At 48.1% G+C, this 21,973-nt stretch overlaps 1 protein-coding gene across 2 annotated transcripts in view; it reads left to right on the plus strand.

The window, feature by feature from the left end:
• LOC140388059 (copine-8) overlaps positions 1–21,973 on the plus strand; it is a 544,832-nt gene that overhangs the window by 465,105 nt on the left and 57,754 nt on the right. For both annotated transcript variants that reach the window (XR_011934073.1, XM_072471659.1), the window contains exon 14: positions 2,140–2,186. Coding sequence is in view for 1 of the 2 variants with exons in the window: in XM_072471659.1 (XP_072327760.1) it covers positions 2,140–2,186 (47 nt within the window). In the remaining variant the exon portion in view is untranslated. The remainder of the gene's footprint in view (positions 1–2,139; positions 2,187–21,973) is intronic.

Genomic DNA, 21,973 nt, shown 5'->3' on the forward strand with positions numbered 1-21,973 from the left:
TGACATCCTTTCAAATAGACTTCCCAATTACAGCTGGTAAACTCTCAATTGAGATGCTGTGAACTTTTTCTTTGAAAATCCACAGGTTTTCTGAATCTCACGAAATAAATTCTTGAAAATATGAATGTCTTCACTAAAATAAAAATTAATCCATTTGTATTAAACCATTAATAGATCAGGCACCCAATGAAGAAATGGCTACACTATCTGAGCAAATGTTGAAAGTATAATCACATTGAGTACAACAATCGATTTGGCTTTACATATAAGAAGCTTCAGAAGAAAGCAGAGTAGGGAGCCACACTAAACCTCAACAGAATATTGGAAAGGCAACACTTGAATTTTTGGCCTGAATTTTCTAATTAGGCCTCTAATTCTAAATGAATTAGGCCTTAATTTTTGCAAAAAAATAGGAACATAGGACATAGGAACATAGAAACAGGAGTAAACCATTCAGCCCCTCAGGCCTGTCCCGCCATTCAATGAGATCATGGCCGATCTGTGATCTAACTCCATGGGCGAAATTCTCCCCCAACGGCGGGATGTCCACCGACTGGCGCCAAAGACGGCGCCAATCAGACGGGCATCGCGCCGGCCCAAAGGTGCGGAATGCTCCGCATCTTTGGCGGCCTAGCCCCAACATTGAGGGGCTAGGCCGACGCCGGAGGGATTTCCGCCCCGCCAGCTGGCGGAAATGGCGTTTGTTGCCCCGCCAGCTGGCGCGGAAATGCGGCGCATGCGCGGGAGCGTCAGCGGCCGTTGTCAGTTTCCCGGCGCATGCGCGGGAGCGTCAGCGGCCGCTGTCAGTTTCCCGCGCATGCGCAGTGGGGAGAGTCTCTTCCGCGTCCGCCATGGTGGAGGCCGTAGCGGAGGCGGAAGGGAAAGAGTGCCCCCATGGCACAGGCCCGCCCGCGGATCGGTGGGCCCCGATCGCGGGCCAGGCCACCGTGGGGGCACCCCCCGGGGTCAGATCGACCCGTGCCCCCCCCCAGGACTCCGGAGCCCGCCCACGCCGCCATGGCTCTTGTACTGACCTCCTGGCCTATTTTCTGAGTCTTTTTTCTCAATATGGCTCTTAATTATACCCTTATTGTTGCTTGTCCAATACTCTGAAGCAATGAAAATGTGTGGGTTCAAATTATGGTGAAGGCTGGTATGGACCAATGTGCATGTACAGTAATGGTGTCCATAAAGCTGCAGGGGTGGGAACAGAGAAATCAGAATGGTCAGGGGAGTAGTCTATTTAAGGAACATGGATAAAGCATTTGTATCTCACTTTCCCCAACAGCTGACTCACTACCTCCTGTTACATTGCCAGCTGGTAGCACATTACCACAGCCATCGAACCTCACAGTGACAGGAGATCATGTGTAATTTATGGGTCTCGATTAATTGGGGAGAATTGAAATTACTTGGCTAGGTAAATCTATTGATGATGTGGCCAAATGAATTACTGTGCGAAAGAGAAATCAACTGAAGTATTGTTTTTGAAAAAGCACACACTGTCTCCCACTGCCCCCTGAGTGAACAGTCTTGTTACAAGGCAAGGGGAAGATAACAGGAACATGACCATGGCTTGCGGATTGACCTAAACAATAGGGTGAGCCAGGGTGGCATGATTCCAGCTCATTCCTCCTTCTTATAGGTTTGTAATAATGTAATAATATTCTTCACTTGCCAGAGGATGTCTTCAGCACACTTTTAAAATGTTTGTGGTACAGTGCGCTTGCTTGTTAAGTGAATTGGTACTATTGAGTAACGTAAAGTACATTTTGTGCTCCATTCTATTTAATAAGTAAAAAATACTGTGATCAGTGATGAACATTATGAACAGCTTTGTCTCTAAATTATCTTATTTTCCTTTACATTTTGTTTCATCCTTGTTGCATGAAATGCATTATTTGAACAAGTATTATAATTCTTATCATAAATTCATGCACTCACATTTATAATGGGCAGAGCCAATGTAAATTTGTCACATTATCATTACCGCTCCTGTCTATGGTAATGCCATACCACTTTCTCAAAAAAAAAACATGGATGTAGGAATTTATAATCTGGAAGGTTGATGGGATATATGTATAAATGTAAGACTTTCCATACATTGCAGATTAAATATTGCTTACTTTTGTCTTTTAGGACACAAATCAATTTCACCGTGGCCATTGATTTTACTGCATCAAATGGTAAGTCAGATTCTGTGTATTCAAATTGAAATGTTATATTTTTTCTATTTTGATTGGGAATATATATTTTTTAAATCAATTAATTACCTGACATATATGTACAAAGCTTTAACAATCAGATGTAATTTGTCTTGTTATTATCCATTATAAAGGATTATTGCTCAGTATGACAACCATTTGTATAATTTGCATAACATGAGAGCAATGAAACAATTATAAACAATACTTCAGTAAATCATTTGAGTGGTTTGGTATCGAGTTTGTTTTGTGCCTTTGCTGTCAGCTACCAGAAAAGGCAACGGGGGAAATTTTCAACTCCCATTCACCGTCAGTGGGAACGATGACACGGGTGGGAAATCGCGTGAAAATCGGGAAATGCAATTCTCGTCGTTTTCCGATTTTCCACCTCCCTCGGAATGGGAAATCCCGCCGGTGTAAACTCCATTTTGGTACCCCTGCTCCTGCTACCAATCCTGTCCACTGAAATCTGGAGCAGAAAATCGCCTCCGACATGTAGTGTGGGCAATGCTGGCAAAGCCAACATTTGTTGCCCTCTCTAATTGCCTTTGAACTGAGTGACTTATAACAATAATAATCTTTATTAGTGTCACAAGTAGGCTTACATTAACAGTGCAATGAAATTACTGTATAAAGCTCCTCGTCGCCACACTCTGGCGCCTTCTCGGGTACACTGAAGGAGAATTCAGAATGTCCAATTCACCTCACAAGCACGTCTTTCGGGACTCGTGGGAGGAAACCGGAACCCACGCAGACACAGGGAGAATGTGCAGACTCCGCACAAACAATGACCCAACCCGGGTCCTTGCGCTGTGAAGCAACAGTGCTGTGTTACCATGGAGCCCTTGCCTGGCCATTTCAGAGGGCAGTTAAGAGTTAACTAACTTGTGGTGGCTCTGCAGTCACAGGAATTTCAGACTGGGTAAGGGCGGCAGATTTCCTTCCCTAAAGGACATTGATGAACCAAATGGGTTTTTACGACAGTGAATAATTGTTTCACAGTCACCATTGCTGAAACTAGCTTTTGACTCCAGATTTTGATTAATTTTAATTCTACCAGATGCCGTGGTTGGCTTTGAACCCAAGTCCCAAGCGCCTGGGTTTCTGAATTACTAGTCCAGTGACATTATCACGAAGTAAGGGACCTACTGAATTTTCGCACAGCTTGTCTGCTGACTCCCAGTTCCCTTGTGCTTGACACCCACATTGGGGCTCATCCTCTCATAGGCACAGATCTCTGCTTGCTGCTGCTTCTGGGAACGGGTGCTCGAAGCACTTTTAATACAAAAGATGTTCCCCATTGTTGTATGATCCATTCTGTCATGCAAAGACGGCAGATGAAATTAATATGGGCAGGTAATACATTTCGGAACAGATCATAATTGTGTGCAACAGCAAAATGTCTTCACTGGCAGAGGCTGAAAAGAAAAAGGCTTTCAGACAGACTGCTGAAAATAGATATGAAAAATGAGCTATGCAAAACAGTTAATAATGTGAATTTGGAATTAAATTAAAAATCAACTAAATTACAGGCAATATGCAATCAGTCCTGAAGTGTTGCATGCAGTGGTGGTCGTCATATCTCAAGAATCTAAATATAGCTTAAAAAAGGATCAAACATATCAAATTTTATGATATCAAACATAACCAACACCAGTAGTTATATTTTATGATATACTAATACTTGTTACAATAACAAGCACTTGGGTTAATATTGATTTTGGCAACAATTTAAAAAAATTCAAGTGATGCTTATACCAATACAGGGTACGATACACAAAATCCAGCTATCCGAAAACCGGAAATATCTGAAAGGTAGACATGTCCATCGTAGAGACGGTTACTGTTTGAGCCATTGCCCACCAGTTTTCATCTGCTTGAAAAATGCTTGACCAGACCTAAGCAGCAGCAGCCTGGTTGAAAGGCTGATACCTGATCTCCCACTGTATGTTAGAACCATAGAATTCCTACAGTGCAGGAGGCGGTCATTCGGCCCATTATTTCTGCACTGACCCTCGGAAAGAGCACCCTACCTATGTCCGTTCCCCCACCCTTTCCCCGTAACCCCACCTAACCTGCACATCTTTGGACACTAAGGGACAATTTGGCATGGCCCATCCATCTAACCTGCACATCTTTGGATGGTGGGAGGAAGCCAGAGCACCCGGAGGAAACCCATGCAAACACGGGGACATTGTACAAACTCCACACAGTCAGTCACCCAAGACCAGAATTGAACCCGGGTCCCTGCTACTTGTGAGGCAGCAATGCTAACCACTGTGCCACCGGGCTGCACATTGATATCTTCAACCATGACTGTCCACAAAAAAAAGCCTCAATCTAAGAAACTAGACGTTTTTGACAAACGTGCTGGCCAGACACTGTCCAAAATCCAGGAATCCAGCATCTGTGTCCTGAGTGTTAGCCATTATACCTGTTGGTGCTTTACGGATGGATCTTACAACCAATGGAAGAGGCCTAATAGATGGATAGTGGAGTTTGTTTATAATTTTGTTTTAATGGTCAGTCTGGCTGACAGGGAAGTTCTTTCATAGTTGCTAGCGATGTTTGATTGATGGTTAAATGTTACATTTAGACACAAATCATTCTGCTTATTGAAAGACAGTCTGGGAATTTCCACCCCCAATGGGTTTTTCCACAGTGGATAGAGTGAGCCGTTGGCCACTCGCGGGATCTTACAGTCCAACCAAGGCCGCCGTGCAACCCGCCACAGTGGAGTTGACTTGGGAAGGCCTGCAAGATCCCATTTCGTGACTATTAAATGGGAATCACCCAACCCGAGTGTTAGGTAATTTACTGGGGTTGTGACCAACCAGTCTGGTTGGTCCCTCCAATGAGAGGCCCAGTCCGGAGGATAAGATGTTATTAACATGTAGCTTTTGAGCAGCTGGCACCTCATTGGCACATCCACTGCAGGGCTATCATAAAATCAGGTGGGTTGGGGTGGACTTCCGGTGGCACCCTCGAGGAAGCAGGTCGCAGGCCGGATCGCTCCCGCCTGCGATGGGCAAACGGACCTTTTCCAACGGACTTTTTCGGGACCTGGCGACCTGAATCGGTGGAGGGGATGATAGGGAGAGGGTTTCTCCCCAGGGTATAGACGGCTGGACCAGAAGTGGTCGAGTGGAGCGGCAAGGATCGAAGCGGGAGCAGCGGGGACCCCAGACCGGGCGGCGAAGCATGGCGGACGGCAGGGACCAGGGAGCGGAGGCTCACTGGCCAAGGGAGCAACAGGTGGAGTTCTTCAGGAATTGCTTCACCGAACTGAAGAGGGACACGTTGGACCCGGTGAGAGCGGTAATGGTCCGAATGGTCGAGACACAGGCAGTCCAAGAGAAGGCGCTCAGGGAGGTCGAGGTGAAGCTCTCCAGCCAGGTGGACACGGTAACGGAGCTGGAGCATGAGGTGGAGGAGCTGAATGCCCGCCAGAAGAGGATGCAGGAGCAGCTTGAAGAGCTGGGGAACAGAGCCAACAGGCAGAATTTGAGGATCGTTTGCCTCCCCGAGGGCTGCGAGGGATCGGATGTGGGTGCATACGGGAAAGGTATGCTCGAGGCGCTGATGCGGCCGGAGGCCTTCCCTCAACCCCTGGAGTTGGATGCGGCGCATAGAGCCCCCGCAAGGAAGCCCAGGACGGGCGACTGACCGAGGGCCTTGGTGGTCCGCCTCCACCGGCTTGCTGACAGGGAACGTGTGCTGCGATGGGCCAAGGCGGAGAGGAGCAGTAGATGGGAGAACTGCGAGGTGCGCATTTACCAAGACTTGGGAATGGAGCTGGCCAAGTGGCGTGCAGGATTCATCAAGGTAAAGGCAGCCCTCTACAAAAAGGTGAGGTTTGGAATGCTGTATCCTGCGAAGCTTTGGGTTACGTTTGAGGAACTCCATCACTACTTCGAGACACCAGAACAGGTTTGGGCTTTCATTAAAGATAAGAAGCTGGACTTGAACTAATGGGTACTTAGTTTTTTCAGTGCTGTACAGTAGCGGCGGTCTGTTAACCTAACTTGCTCTGACTAGGAGTGGACTTTTATTCAAAGAAGAAGCTGGACTTGAACTAAAGGACTCTGGGCTCTCAGAGCTTTTGTGTGGCGGCGGTTTGTTAAATTCTCCTGTACTGTAATGTTTTATCCAAGATTGTTTTTAGCCTGGACAGAGAGCGGGGGCTGGAGGGCGCACTGCTTAGGGTGTTTTTGGGAGATTACAACGACGGACGGACGGGGGGGGGGGCCTGCAAAGGGGGCCCTGCACTTGGTACCTTTTGGCGGGAGATCGGGGCCTCTGATAGGGGGATGGGCTAGGGGCTGGTTAAGGGACCTGAAAGGGCACAGGGAGATACAATCAGGTTAATTGGTCCTTGGTGTGTGGGGGGAGGGCCCGAGCGCTCAGGCGGGAGACAGGCGCCAAGGGCAGGGGTCAGCGTAGCTAGCGTTTGTCAGGGGGCAACAGGGAGAGTAGGAGGAGGGGCGGGCTAGGGCCAAGCGCAGGGCTGACCTGGCAGGTCAGGCCTCGGGGGGCAGGGGAGGTCGGGGGGGGGGAGTCAGCTGAGAAGTATAGCAGAGGAGACTTAAGTGGGCAAGGGGGAGTGACCAAGGATCCCCCAGGGGAGAAAGTTGCTTGCAGAGTTTGGGCCTTTTTTTTTTCTTTGTAAATGTTACAAATTTGTTTTAAATGAAACATTTCAAAAAATAAAAATAAAAAAATAAAATAAAATCAGGTGGGTTGGAGGGCAACCTACCCAGCAAGAAAGTAGATTTGGTTCATTATTTTTGCAGAGCTCAAAGAAGCACATCTGCTCTCAATGGTCCCACAAATATAATTCAACACATCTTTTTTGACCTGGATTTAACTGAGTGGGGGTCGTAACACACTCAGAGTGCTGGAGGCGATTAGAATGTCAGAAGCACCCCAATTTACATTGGTTAATGAAGCTACCACTGGATTCAGGCAAGTATCTTGGTCACCCAGCAGTAAGATGAGGAGATGACCAATACGTCCATCACATCCGGTAACTGCCCTCGAGTTCATAAGAAAAAATGGAGAACAATCACTAAATGGTTTTTCTCCAACTTGTTTAGTCCTATCCCATGTGATATGTTTGTTCTGGTTTAGGGCTTACTTCCAAAATTTCTAGATTTCAATAAAAAAGTCTTCTCTAAGCAGCCTGAGTCTTCTAATCAGTGAAGTCTGTGACTTTATTCCTGTATTGAAGATAGTGGACACAATCCAATGGTTTTAAACAGAGTCCTGTTTTGGGTTTAGCGGAGCGATTCCCGGCTATTAAACACGACTCTGCTTTATTTTCGGGTCTCGTCGAGGGACGGCCCATCCCAGACTAGACTGACCGAGGACTACACGGTGGTACAGTGGTTAACACTGCTACCTCATAGTGCCAGGGATACGGGTTCAATTCCAGCCTTGGGTGACTGTGTGGAGTTTGCACTTTCTCTCCGAGTCTGCGTGGGTTTCCTCCAGGTGCTCCGGTTTCCTACCACAGTCCAAAGATGTATAGGTTAGGTGGATTGGCCATGATAAAGTGTCCCTTAGTGTCCCGGGATGTGCAGTTTAGGAGGGGTTACATGGATAGGGCGGGGTAGTGGGCCTATGTGGTGTGCTCTTTCAGAGTCGATGGGCCGAATGTCCTCCTTCGGCACTCTAGGAATTATATGACAACTGGGGATGGGTCATGTGTTCTCTCACATCACTGTGTGGGTGGTACTGTACTCAGTGGCAACTTTAACCCTATGGTAGTGGGAATGTTCCATCCCCATTTTCCACGGGCACGAATGGTGGCAGGGGTGGAGAATCTAGGGGGGGAGCTCAGAACAGCTTTCACACCCGCAGGACTTCCTGTGCGATTGTCCCCGGCCCCTCCACCAGTGATATAATGGGGTTCTGACCATATGAGTTGATTTAAATCTAATTATACATGACGTCACACTGCCAGGGACCCAGACAAGTTTTACAAACAGTGAACTGGCGAACAGAACCCACTGAGATGGGGGGGGGGGGGGGGGGGGGGGGGGGAGGCGGGGAGATCAGAGCGCCCAGGGGAGGAGAGGTTCATGGCCGGGCAGTACCCTGACGCTGCCCCTTGGCACTGCATGACGTTGTGGGACCCACCAATAAAAAAAAAAATTCTGAATGTTGAAAAGTTTGGCGGGAAAAGCCAGCAGCCGACGGGCTACCCACCACTTGTCCTGCCCAAGTTGACACTCTGAGGAAGAAAAAGAGAAAATTCCGCCCTATATATGCCGCACCCTTATAATGCAGAGATGAAAGAAAATGCCCCATTTGACACAGGATGAAAATGTTTTGCTTTCCCCGTCAAGGGGGTTATCTTCTGGGTCATAGCCTTGAAGAGACGAGGGCATCAGAATGAGTCTTAATAGCATCTACATGGGCTGGTGCAGTTAAAGCCTCATGGGAGAGCCAGAAGGATTTTTGTTTGACAGGGAGTGGGTCAGGATTATTACCTAGATAGTATTATGATTAGTAGGTTTTAAAATAATGTGTGTTTGCATGTGTCAGGAGTTGTAAGTTGTATATTTTACATTTTTGATGCATTTCACAGAATCACAGAATTTACAGTGCAGAAGGAGGCCATTTGGCCCATCGAGTCTGCACCGGCTCTTGGAAAGAGCACCCCACCCAAGCCCTCACCTCCACCCTAACCCAGTAACCCCACCTAACGTTTTTGGACACTAAGGGCAATTCCACCTAACCTGCAAATCTTTGGACTGTGGGAGGAAACCGGAGCACCCGGAGGAAAGCCACACAGAAAGGGGGAGAACGTGCAGACTCCACACAGACCGTGACCCAAGCCGGAAATCGAACCTGGGACCCTGGAGATGTGAAGCAACCGTGCTAACCACTGTGCTACCGTGCCGCCATTTCTACTGCATGGCAGCTGCACCCAAGCACCAGTCTCACTCTCTCAATAGTCTGCTGTGGATGGAGCTGGGGAGAGTCTGGGAACTGGTGAGAGGGCTGCAGGTGGAGGAACAGGGACAGTGTTGTTACCGTACAGGAGACCCAGGGATCTGCAACTTTAGAGTCCCTGTGGCCCACCTGAGTATGATCTACCTAGATGAGGGGGGGAGAGCCACCCCTTAAACTAGGGACTGCTGGGACATAAATGCCCCGGCCCAAGTGCAGGCCAGGCACGGGATATCCTTTGGGGAGGAACAGGTGTAAATATATTGTCATGCGAGAGTGCCTTTAAGAACTGGATGTTTAAGTAATGTACCTTTAAGAAAACAGTGATGTCATAGAGTGGGTGGAGCTCAGCTCAGTTCAGCCATTTTGCAGGGTGGTTTTGCAGTTTGTAAAGTGCCTGGCTGGTTTTGCTGAGAGCAGCTAAAAAGTGCCTGGCTGGTTTTGCTGAGAGCAGTTTAAAAGTAGAAAGCCAGTTTGAGACAGCCCAGCTTGAGAAGTTCTGTTTTGCTGTGATCTGCTTGAAGGGAGAAAGCCAGGTTTGAGAAAGCAGCGTGGGTGTGTCAGTGGGTTTCCAGAGAGCTGCATGAAGAAAGCAAGGTGCTGGAGCTGAAGTCACCCAAGCTAATATATCTCTGCCATTCTACAGAAAATATATATATCCTTTAACCTGATGTGATACTGTTTAAAGGTGTTAAGTCTCTTGGAAGTTTGAAGGAACATTTTAAGGAGTTATTTACTGTTGCAATATTTTCTGAGTTATCTTTGAAGAAAGGGGTGTTAAGAGATCCAATGTTTATTTGAGATGTTAAGTTGAGTTCATGGAATAAACAGTGTTTTGTGTTTAAAAACCCACGTGTCCATAATTGTAATCCCACACCTAGGGAAAAAGCCACGTGCTCGGAAAAGCAACAAATACATTAAAGGGTGAGGTTGGCTGAGCTCCATGATACATTTTGAGGTTCTGAAAACGCCTCGCCCATAATAATATAAAGAAATAAACCTTTTTTTCTACAGTCGTCGCTTCTAAATAGTTGCTTGCCTGAGACTTCACAGACGTTGAGAACTGGATTTTCCATCAATGTTCAGGAACCGTACATGAGGGACAGACAACTCCAGGTCCCACTCTCACATGGCATGTTTAGACATGTCCATGGGAATTTTCAAATCTTCAGCCAATTAAAGGCCAGGAAGTGGGCTTGTCGTCCAATCAAGGTTGGTGGGCAGACTCTCGGCATTGGAGGGCCAATGGAACGCCGTGCAGCGCTCGGTGATCAGCAACCTCTCTGGCCACAGTGGGAGCTGTTGACCGGAATACAGAGTGAGGGCTGGCAGTGCTAAATTGAGCACCCTGGTCAACTCCAGTCCCTGACCCTTTTAACTGTCCAGCCTCAAGAGCGGGTATGAAGAATGATGCAGGACTAGGAGGGGCTTGCTGGATAGTCTGTGATGTTCCTCTTGCTGCCTGAATAAATGTGTAAAGTGTAGATTGGCTGCTGTTGCAGTCTCCTGTGCACCTTGGGATGAGGCAGCAATATAAATACGCCAGACATTTGTGGTTGTTGCCAGTATTGTCCCTGTGCTGAGGGTTTACAGGACTTTAGATTCTATGATGATCGTAACCTCCCATCCATTGACTCCATCTACACCCCCTGCTGCCTGGGGAAAGCGGGCAACATAATCAAAGACCCCTCCCACCCGGCTAACTCAGTCTTCCAACTTCTTCCATCGGGCAGGAGATACAAAAGTCTGAGAACACGCACGAACAGATTCAAAACAGCTTCTTCCCCACTGTCACCAGACTCCTAAACGACCCTCGTATGGACTGACCTCATTAACGCTACACCCCTGCATGCTTCACCCGATGCCGGTGTTTATGTAGTTACATTGTATACCTTGAGTTGCCCTATTATGTATTTTCTTACATTTTCTTTTCTTTTTATGTACTTAATGATCTGTTGAGCTGCTCGCAGAAAAATACTTTTCACTGTACCTCGGTACACATGACAATAAACAAAATCCAATGTGTTTATCACAATCTCACTTGTGGGGCAAAGCTTTGCCAACTCTGACATTCCTCGGTAAGTGTGCTAGATATAACCATGTGGTCAGAGTGAGTGAAGGGCCCCACTTTTACACTCAGGGAGTTGCCCTGCATCCATTCCGTTCACTCCCCTTTTCTTAACAAAACAAAAATCACAGATCTGCCATTCAGAGTTGTCGGTGCAGCAGGAGAGCGATTCCTGTCTTTTTTTCCTGTCCTCCAGGGTTTAACTTGTCGGCCCTGTCATCACTGAGATCAGAGACAGGCTGCCAGTAAAAACAGCACACAGATCCGCACACTGCTCCCCGGACTCCACCCCACCACCAGGCATTTTCATGGATTGGGGGATGGTGGAGGTAACAGGACTACCTGCTGCACCATCATTAAGGCCAATTAGACGAGGCGACTGGGATTTTGCAGTTGGTCTCCAATGTTGTGTTCTGTCATATAACCATTGTAATGGTGTACACAGAATATCTGGTTGTTTGACTAGAAAGATGATTTATTAACAAACATGTGGAATGATAACTAACAAACTACAATTCAGAGACGATGGGTACTTAATGAATTCAGTGAATTCTCCTGAAGCTACTCGAAGTGCGACGATCGTCGTGTGTGACTTACTACCAACTGCCAGGTGTCTCAAGTCACGTGATAGATGTCTGCCGCCACCTGCTGGTTGGAAGTCGCACCGATGACTATGTGCACTGATGAGTACATGCATAGCATTTCATTTTTAAATCTTTATTGTCACAAGTAGGCTTACATTAACACTCCAATGAAGTTACTGTGAAAAGCCACATTCCGGCGCCTGTTCGGGTACACAGAGGGAGAATTCAGAATTCTCAGCTGGTACCGGAATTGAACCCGCGTTGCTGGCCTTGTTCTGCATCACAAGCTAGCTGTCTAGTCCACTGAGCTAAACCAGCCCTGCACCATATCCCCGCAGACTGTAAGGCCAGGGTAACTGCCTTGCAGAAGCAGACTGGTGTGGGATGGAGATAGGGAGGGCAGTGATCCAGACTGAGAAGCCGTCTCTATTTGTTTACATGTTATAGCAGCTACAGTTGGCCCTGTAGGGGGGGCCTGCCCCACACCATTCCCTGCCCTACACCCACCCTGTGACAAGTAGGCTTACATTAACTGCAAAAGCCATTCTTACGTTTAAATGCAAAGAAGTTGGAGAGAGTGCTTCCATTTTGAAGTGCCATCTCCTCACTTATCATCTAGCGCATCCTTGCTGCTACTTTCAAGGCCTCTGATCCACACTCTGATTGTTAATTGGCAGCCCAGGGAAAATCACAATGACTCAAATCTTCCGATGTGGGGAGTGGCCTCCGACTGATAACTTGCGTCATTGTTGTGTCTCAGGACCCTAAGGAATTCCCGAAATATATATATCCGCTGTACTTAAGCGGGAAGTTTAAAGATCCAATTGCCAGCTTTATCCTGCCCCGAGTACGCCATGATTCCAACAATAGTGAGATCAGATAGCCAGAATCAGAGAGACTTGGGCTGTTGGTGCTATACATTCTCTGGATTTTACATGGATTTACTTAATATTTTCAGAGCAGGCATGAAACCAGCATACTCTTAAGTAAATCAGCTGAAGTGTCGCAGCTGGAGCATTGTTCAGTCCCCATGCCAGCGATGTTTAACCTGCCCCCTTCCCCCACCCTGCTGCCCTCCGCATGCTCGATCCTGCCAATTTTCACCACCCTGCTAAGCATCACTACCTCGCAACAATGGGGTTTTATAACTGAGTTTTTAACATTTTATACACGAGTAACAGTCAAACAATAAAGCATGTATCAACCACCTCAACAAACCATACCAACCAAAAACAAATCCCCCTCAACAATTATAGCCTCCCCCCTCCCCAACAGAACGATCTCTCTAACAGCTAACAGTGGCCAGATCCTTGAAATGCAATATAAACAGTCATCATCTGCAATGGAACCCGTTAATCGCTCCCCTCATCGCAAACTTAATCTTCTCGAGATACAAAAGCTCCATCAAGTCACCCAGCCATGCTGCAGCACTGGGCGGTGCCACCTACCTCCAACTCAGCAGGATCGACTGCCAAGCCAGCAAGGAGGCAATAGCCAACACATCCGCCATCACACCCATCCTCAATTCCAGCTGGCCCAATACCCCCGAAAATTACAACTAATGGACAGGGCTCCAAATCCACATTTAAAATTGCCGATATGGTATTAAAAAAGACCCCCAAAAACCCACTAACTTGGGGTATGACTAGAAAATGTGTGCACGGCTAGCCCTCTCGAGCAGTGCTCACACCTCTCCTCAACCCCCTCAAAAAAGCAACACATTCTACCCTGGGTGAGATATGCCCTGAATACGGCCTTGAGTTGTATCAAACTTAACCTTGCGCAGGATGACGTAGCATTCACCCTACAGAGAGACTCACTGCACACCTCCTCCTCTAAGATGTGACCCAGCTCCTCCTCCCACCTAGCCTTCATCTCCTCCACTGAGGCCTGCTCCTCCCCCATGATCCGTCCGTATATCCCGGACACGCTGCCCTACTCCGGCCTCACCCAGGAAACAATCTTTCCCAGCAAAGTGGATGGCGGTGCCACCGGGAATGTCGAAAACATCTGCCGGACCCAATTGCGCACCAGGAAGTACCTGAACATATCTACCCCACCAAGGCCTGCCCTCCCCCTAAGCTCCTCCCAGTAAGCAAACCGACCCTCCAAAAATAAATCCTGTACCTGCTACAGCCCCTTCCATTTCCAGCTCCCAAAGTGGCATCAGGTTTCCCAGGCGGAACCAAATGATTCCCGCAGATAGCAGACCACCTTGACGCCCGCCACAGCTTGAAATGCTGGCGGAGTTGCCACCATATATTTAACGAGAAGGTAACCACCGGATTTGATGAATACTTTGTTGGAGCAAACAGCAGAGTAGCCGTCACCAACTCCTCCTGGTGCGACTCCTTACATGATCTTAATTCCATCCTTACACAGCCAACATGCCGGTCCCTGAACCAACCCAACATGCCGGTCCCTGAACCAACCCAACACCTTCTCTGCATTGGCTGCCCAGTAGTAAAACAGGTTTGGCAGCGTCAACATGCCCCCCAACTCCACCTGCCACTCCCTCTGTAAGTCCCCCTCCGAATCTGAGGCAGTCACTCCTCCCATATATACCCCGTTAGAACCGCCTCCAGACCCTGGAAAAATGATTTTGACAGGAAGGCACTGAAACAAGAACACAAATCTTGGCACAATATTCATCTTAATCGCATGCACCCGGCCCTCCACAGACAATCGAAGGCTGTCCCACCTCTGCAAATCTGCCCTCACCTTACTCGCCAAACTAGTGAAGTTCAGCTTGCAAAGCCGCACCCAGTCCAACGCCACCTGGACCCCCAGATAGTGAAAGCTAGTCCCAGCACAGCCTCTTCACCTCAGCTCAACCCTCGAGGGACCACCCACAAAATACTCACTTTTCCCAACATTCACCTTCAATCCCAAAAAGGAACCAACCTCTCCAATATCACCCATCACTGTCCCTGGGTCTCTTACATACAGCACAAGATCATCAGTGTACAAAGATAGCCTGTGCTCCACCCCCTACTCACAATCCCTCTCCACTTGTTCGAGGCCCTCGAAGCGATGGCCAATGGATCAATTGCGTCTTGTTCTCATATGACGTCCTCTCACAATGTTAATGCTATCCCGGCAATGTTCAGTCTCTCCTGCATCCCGGACAGAGATCAGCCTCACTCCCCCTTCAGCTTCAAGGATCACTGGTTCCTGTCTGGCCGATGTCAAAAGAGACAGCATAGTTGGGCAGAATGGAGGTTAGGGTTGGGAAGAGCATTTTAGTGGGGTGAGTGGATTAAGGGGGGGTGACCAATGCCAGGGGTTAAGAGAGTGTAAACATTGTGGAGGGGTGAGGGAAGGTGGTTAACAATTTTGGAAGTGAGGGAGGGAGTGAATATTGTCAGGAGGGAGCATTGCTAGGAAGTGAGATGGTGAGTATTGTTTGGAGGGGCCAGTGGGCATTGTTGGGGATGCAGAGAGGTGTACATTGTTGTGGTGGGGTGAGCATTGTTGGGGGTGAGGAGGGGTGTACATTTTTGGGGGTGAGCAGGGTGTACATTGTTGGGGTGGGGGTTTACATTGTTGGGGGTGAGGAGGGTGTACATTGTTGGGGGTGGGGTGTACATTGTTGGGGGTTAGGAGGGTGTACATTGTTGGGGGTGGGGGTGAGCATTTTTAGGGGTGAGGAGGGGTGTACATTGTTGGGGGTGTGGAGGGTGTACAATGTTTGGGGTGGGGGTGTACATTGTTGGGGGTGGGAGTGAGCATTGTTGGGGATGAGGAAGGGAGTACATTTTTGGGGGCGGGGTGTACATTGTTGGGGGTGAGCACGGTGTACATTGTTGGGGTGGGGGTTTACATTGTTGGGGGTGAGGAGGGTGTACATTGTTGGGGGTGGGGTGTACATTGTTGGGGGTTAGGAGGGTGTACATTGTTGGGGGTGGGGTGAGCATTTTTAGGGGTGAGGAGGGGTGTACATTGTTGGGGGTGTGGAGGGTGTTCAATGTTTGGGGTGGGGGTGTACATTGTTGGGGGTGGGGGTGAGCATTGTTGGGGATGAGGAGGGGAGTACATTTTTGGGGGTGGGTGTACATTGTTGGGGGTGAGGAGGGTGTACATTGTTGGGGGTGAGGAGGGTGTACATTGTTGGGGGTGAGGAGGGTGTACATTGTTGGGGGTGGGGTGTACATTGTTGGGGGTTAGGAGGGTGTACATTGTTGGGGGTGGGGTGAGCATTTTTAGAGGTGAGGAGGGGTGTACATTGTTGGGGGTGTGGAGGGTGTTCAATGTTTGGGGTGGGGGTGTACATTGTTGGGGGTGGGGGTGAGCATTGTTGGCGATGAAGAGGGGAGTACATTTTTGGGGGTGGGGTGTACATTGTTGGGGGTGAGGAGGGTGTACATTGTTGGGGGTGAGGAGGGTGTACATTGTTGGGGGTGAGGAGGGTGTACATTGTTGGGGGTGAGGGTGTACATTGTTGGGGGTGGGGGTGTACATTGTTGGGGGTGAGGAGGGTGTACATTGTTGGGGGTGAGGGTGTGCATTGTTGGGGGTGGGGGTGGACATTGTTGAGGGTGGGGTGTACATTGTTGGGGGTGAGGAGGGTGTACATTGTTGGGATGGGGTGAGCATTGTTGGGCGTGAGGAGGATGTACATTGTTAGGGGTGGGGGTGTACATTGTTGAGGGCATGGGTGTACATTGTTGAGGGTGGGGGTGTACATTGTTGGGGGTGAGGAGGGTGTACATTGTTGGGGGTGAGGGTGTGCATTGTTGCGGGTGAGGAGGGTGTACATTGTTGGGGGTGTACATTGTTGGGGGTGAGGAGGGTGTACATTGTTGGGCGTGGGGAGGGTGTGCATTGTTGGGGGTGAGGAGGGTGTACATTGTTGGGGGTGAGGAGGGTGTACATTGCTGGGGGTGGGGGTGAGCATTGTTGGGGGTGAGGAGGGGTGTACATTGTTGGGCGTGAGGAGGGTGTACATTGTTGAGGGTGGGGGTGTACATTGTTGAGGGTGAGGAGGGTGTACCTTGTTGGGGTGAGGAGGGTGTACATTATTGGGGGTGAGGAGGGTGTACATTGTTGGGGGTGGGGGTGTACATTGTTGGGGGTGAGGAGGGTGTACATTGTTGAAGGTGGGGGTGTACATTGTTGGGGGTGAGGAGGGTGTACATTGTTGGGGGTGGGGTTGAGCATTGTTGGGGTGAGGAGGGTGTACATTGTTGCGGGTGAGGAGGGTGTACATTGTTGGGCGTGAGGAGGGTGTACATTGTTGGGGGTGGGGGTGTACATTGTTGGGGGTGAGGAGGGTGTACATTGTTGGGGGTGGGGGTGTACATTGTTGGGGGTGAGGAGGGTGTACATTGGTGGGGGTGGGGTTGAGCATTGTTGGGGTGAGGAGGGTGTACATTGTTGGACGTGAGGAGGGTGTACATTGTTGGGGGTGAGGAGGGTGTACATTGTTGGGGGTGAGGAGGGTGTACATTGTTGGGGGTGGGGTTGAGCATTGTTGGGGTGAGGAGGGTGTACATTGTTGGGGTGAGGAGGGTGTACATTGTTGGACGTGAGGAGGGTGTACATTGTTGGGGGTGAGGAGGGTGTACATTGTTGGGGGTGAGGAGGGTGTACATTGTTGGGGGTGAGGAGGGTGTACATTGTTGGGGGTGGGGGTGAGCATTGTAGGGGTGGGGTATACATTGTTGGGGGTGGGGATGAGCATTGTTGGGGGTGAGGACAGGTGACATTTCCAGGGTAGGGGGAGCTAACACTGCCAATGGGGTGAGGCTGTACAGTTTCAGAGGCTAACAGCTCCATTGAAAAGAATGCAAGTCAATGAGATGAAGACAGGCTCTAAGGACTGTGGGTGGAATTTTCCATTTTTATTTGAAAGAGTTGGCTCAGACGAGGAAAGCGTTATGAGGTTGCTGGGAAGCTGGAGAGCCCACTCCGCGGGCAACATCGGTCTTCCAGAGATCGGGGCACCTTTTTTAAAGGATGCTCCAAATTTTCCGACATAAAAATGAAAACATATCGCCCCTTCCCCCTCACACAGTCACACAGGAACCCAGCCCCACCCTCCCGATAGACATGGGGAACACCTCCCCATTGACCTCTCCAAAGGAAGACCCCCCCCCTCCCCTTGGCACTGTCCCCTGACACTACCTGGGTTTTGTCACTCTCCACCCCTCTCTCAGGGCTGAACTTAACCTGGTGGGTTCCTTTCACCTGGTTCACATTGCTCCAGACCTGTTGTTAACCTTGCCGATGTGACGTCGGGGGGGGGGGAGGGGGGGGGGGAGAGGAGAGTGGGGGCGGGGGGGGAGATCTGAATGTACAAAGAACGATACAGCAGGAAAGCCCACTAATTATATTCAGATGTATTTAAATGGAGATCCTGTCATTGCTTGGTGGGAATCCCATTACATGATTGGCGGGGGGGCAGGGATTATTGCAGCATGAGATCTCGCTGGCGAGAATCTTGTGAGCGGTTTAAAATCACAATCAGCATCATACGCTTCCTCTCTGATACTGACCAGAAGATCTGGGCCAATGAGTGACTGTTTCCCACACAATGTGCATTACTGACCCACATTTCAGCCTGACAATGGATTCAGAAACCCACAGGGAAAATCCTACCCCCAGTATCTTGTTCAGTGCCAGTAACACCAACGGAGTGCAGACAATAGATTTGTAGAATATTGTCAAAATATGATTTTCTTTTCCTTAGCGTGATATAGAGTTTCCATAGAGTTATTTCATATTGGTGATTCTTGCACATTTATTGTTAATATTGTGACAGATTCTCTCCAGTGAAGAAAATTGCATGTTTACATTGATATATAAGATTGAACCAGTTTAGAAATACAATCAAAAGGTAATCTGGCAAAACTCAGAAATATGACAGCAGCAAAATCACAAATAAAATGAACCTGCGTATGCTCCAGGGGTCTTTTATCCTGCACTTGATGACACATTGATAAAACCTTCATGCCCACCTGCTCTTTTTGCCCATGCAAAATAATTTTTCGCAAAAACACAATACTGCTGAGGCTAGAAATTTGAAATAAAAACAGAACATGATAGAAACACTCAAGGTGAGGCAACATCTGAAGAGAAAAGAAATATGTTATGCTAAAGGTTAGGTTCATCTGGCAAAGAGTCTGTGAATTAAAACATAAACCTTAAGATCGACTTGCTGAGTGTTTCCAAATTAATATTTAATCTAGGAAAGCAGTATTTCAGCACAGTAGTCTAATGCATTTCTGAATTTTACAGTTTAAAAAGAATTCCAAATCTGTTACTATTAAAGACTTTATCAGAGAGGTATGTTTTATAAAGATGACACTTTATACTCAAGCCTCACAGCACATTGATAACAAGTTGTTGTTTTAACTCATGTACCTTTTTTGTGATCAAAATAAATTGTAATCTTATCAACCTTCCTGTATGCTAGAAGGCATTGAAGAATTGTACATGTGAAACTAAAGTCACTCTGAAGACCAGGGTCTGGATCCGAAGTCAGGCAGGCATCCTGCCCAAACGCATGGAAAATTGTGTGAAATGGCATTGGGCATGTGTCCCGACGTCATTGCGCGCATGTGCAACACTGAGGTTGGCAGATGTGTGCGAGAGTCAGAGTTGTACCCGCCGACAATTACAGGGCCAATTAAGGCCATCAAAACACTGGTTCATCAAGATTTTATGTTGTCCTTGTGATTTGGCGGCCATTGCACGGGGAAAAAAGGGCAGCCGGGCGTTAGACTTTTATCAATTTGTCATCAAGTGTGTGATAAAAGACCCCCGGAGCAGAAGCACATTAATTTTGGTTGTGATTTTGCTGTTGTCATGTTTATGAATTTTACCAGATGATCTTGTGTTTGCCTTAGCTTTCTAAACTGGTACACTTAAAAATCGGACGCTAGAGAGCAGTCCAGACAGGGGCAGTGAGAAAAATTATAGATGTAATATTTATCTTGCAGCTTCACATGTCCATTCCTTGAAGGAGAGCAGCTGTGCCTGTGTCTGGATTCCACACATCCATTAGCTCCAAGCCAGTCAAAGCTTTCCAGTAGTGGTCTGTGATTCACGGCTTCCACAAACCACCTGCAGCTTTGATTCATTCATCTCCCTTCATGGTTCAGTGGCCTAAGTGGTGAAACCCCAATGTTTGTAAACATTGACCACATCAAAGAGATGTAAGTGCATTCCAAACACTAAGTGCATTCCAATCACTCAAGAGTATGATTTCATTGCACTTACCTTTCTTTGATGTGAATCCGAAGGCTGGGTATTTAAATGAGCCATTAGGTGGAGCCAGATTTGGGGCTCTCATGCGATTCGCCTGTCGCGCCCAGATCCGTACCTGGAGCAACGGGGTCACTGAATTGCACCCGTAATATTTGTAGATCACAACTGGAGAAGTAAAGGTTCATGTAGTGTGAATGCCAATTTAAAACAAGTGACATGTTGCTGTCAATTAGATGTGTCTAGTTCAACATAATTAACTATGCTGAAGAAACAAAGAACAGGCATTTATATAGCACTTTTCACAACCTGAGCCGAAGACACTTCAGAACCAATGAGGTATTTTTGAAACGTAGTGCAATAGAGGAAAATGTAGTAGCCAATTTTTGGACAGCAGGGCTGCACAAACAGTGAATGACAGTTAAATCCCTTCCAAAAGTGTTTGTTCAGCGGTGCATGGAAGCTTGGATACTGGAAGTTTATGCCTGATGTTCCTCAAATCATGCCAAACATCTTTCACAAACACCTGTGAGGGCAGATCAGTTTGTGATTTAACATCTCTTCCAAAACAATGGCAGTGACAGCCTGGATCATTTGCTCAATTGAGGCTTGTATCCAAAACTTGGATGGGCAGCACGGTAGCATAGTGGTTAGCACAGTTGCTTCACAGCTCCAGGGTCCCAGGTTCGATTTCCGGCTTGGGTCACTGTCTGTGCGGAGTCTGCATGTTCTCCCCATGTCTGCATGGGTTTCCTCCGGGTGCTCCGGTTCCTCCCACAATCCAAAGATGTGCGAGTTAAGTGGATTGCCCTGAGTGCCCAAAAAAAAGGTTCAGTGGGGTTACTGGGTTATGGGGATAGAGTGGAGGTGTGGGCTTCTGTAGGGTGCTCTTTCCAAGGGCCGGTGCAGACTCGATGGGCCGAATGGCCTCCTTCAGCACTGTAAATTATATATGATATGATAAAACTTTGGACTTGGAGGTAAGACTGCTACCACTGAGCTGATGCTCACATGTGACCCTGGAGGGAACTTGATCCTCTCCCGAATAACACATAACTCATATTCTGATGCAATAATCTCATGTCTGTACTAGAGGTGCAGCAGAAAATATCTTGATTGTAGGAAGCCAGCATTAATATTGAAGTTCAGAAAAGAATGTACCAGCGGTTATATGGGCTGAAATTCTCTGGCCGTTCGCTGGCGGCAGGATTCTCTGGTCCCACCAGCAGCACACTTCCCCCACGGGTTTCCCGGTGGCATGGGGTGGCTTCAATGGGAATTCCCATTTACAGCTGCGGGAACAGAGAATCCTGCCACTGGGAGGCCGGAGAATCCTGTCCCATGGTCTTATCATATGTTTGAGAATATTCTGCTTTTGGTAGATCAGAATAACATGATATGGGCGATGATTTTATCTTTTATTAAAATATATTACCCCTGTTCCCACAGACGTATAGTTCTTGTTGAAGTTGTGACTGCTGTAGCATGGTTATGTCAAGTTTCCCATTGTCCTGTCTCCCAGGATCAACACTCAAACAAGGGAACATTAGTTATCACCCAGGCCTCATTGACTGACTCCATGAACATAGAACATAGAACATACAGTGCAGAAGGAGGCCGGTCGGCCCATCTAGTCTACACCGACCCACTTAAGCCCTCACTTCCACCCTATCCCCGCAACCCAATAACCCCATCTAACCTTTTTGGTCACTAAGGGCAATTTATCATGGCCAATGCACCTAACCTGCACGTCTTTGGACTGTGGGATGAAACTAGAGCACCCGGAGGAAACCCACACAGACACGGGGAGAACGTGCTGACTCCGCACAGACAGTGACCCAGCGGGGAATCAAACCTGGGACCCGAGAGCTGTGAAGCCACATGCTATCCACTTGTGCTACCATGCTGCCCAAAAACTTTGATTCTTGTGGATTGCAAGGGCCACTTTGTCG

Source organism: Scyliorhinus torazame, chromosome 13 (assembly GCF_047496885.1).
Source record: "Scyliorhinus torazame isolate Kashiwa2021f chromosome 13, sScyTor2.1, whole genome shotgun sequence".
NCBI classification, from domain to species: Eukaryota; Metazoa; Chordata; class Chondrichthyes; order Carcharhiniformes; family Scyliorhinidae; genus Scyliorhinus; species Scyliorhinus torazame.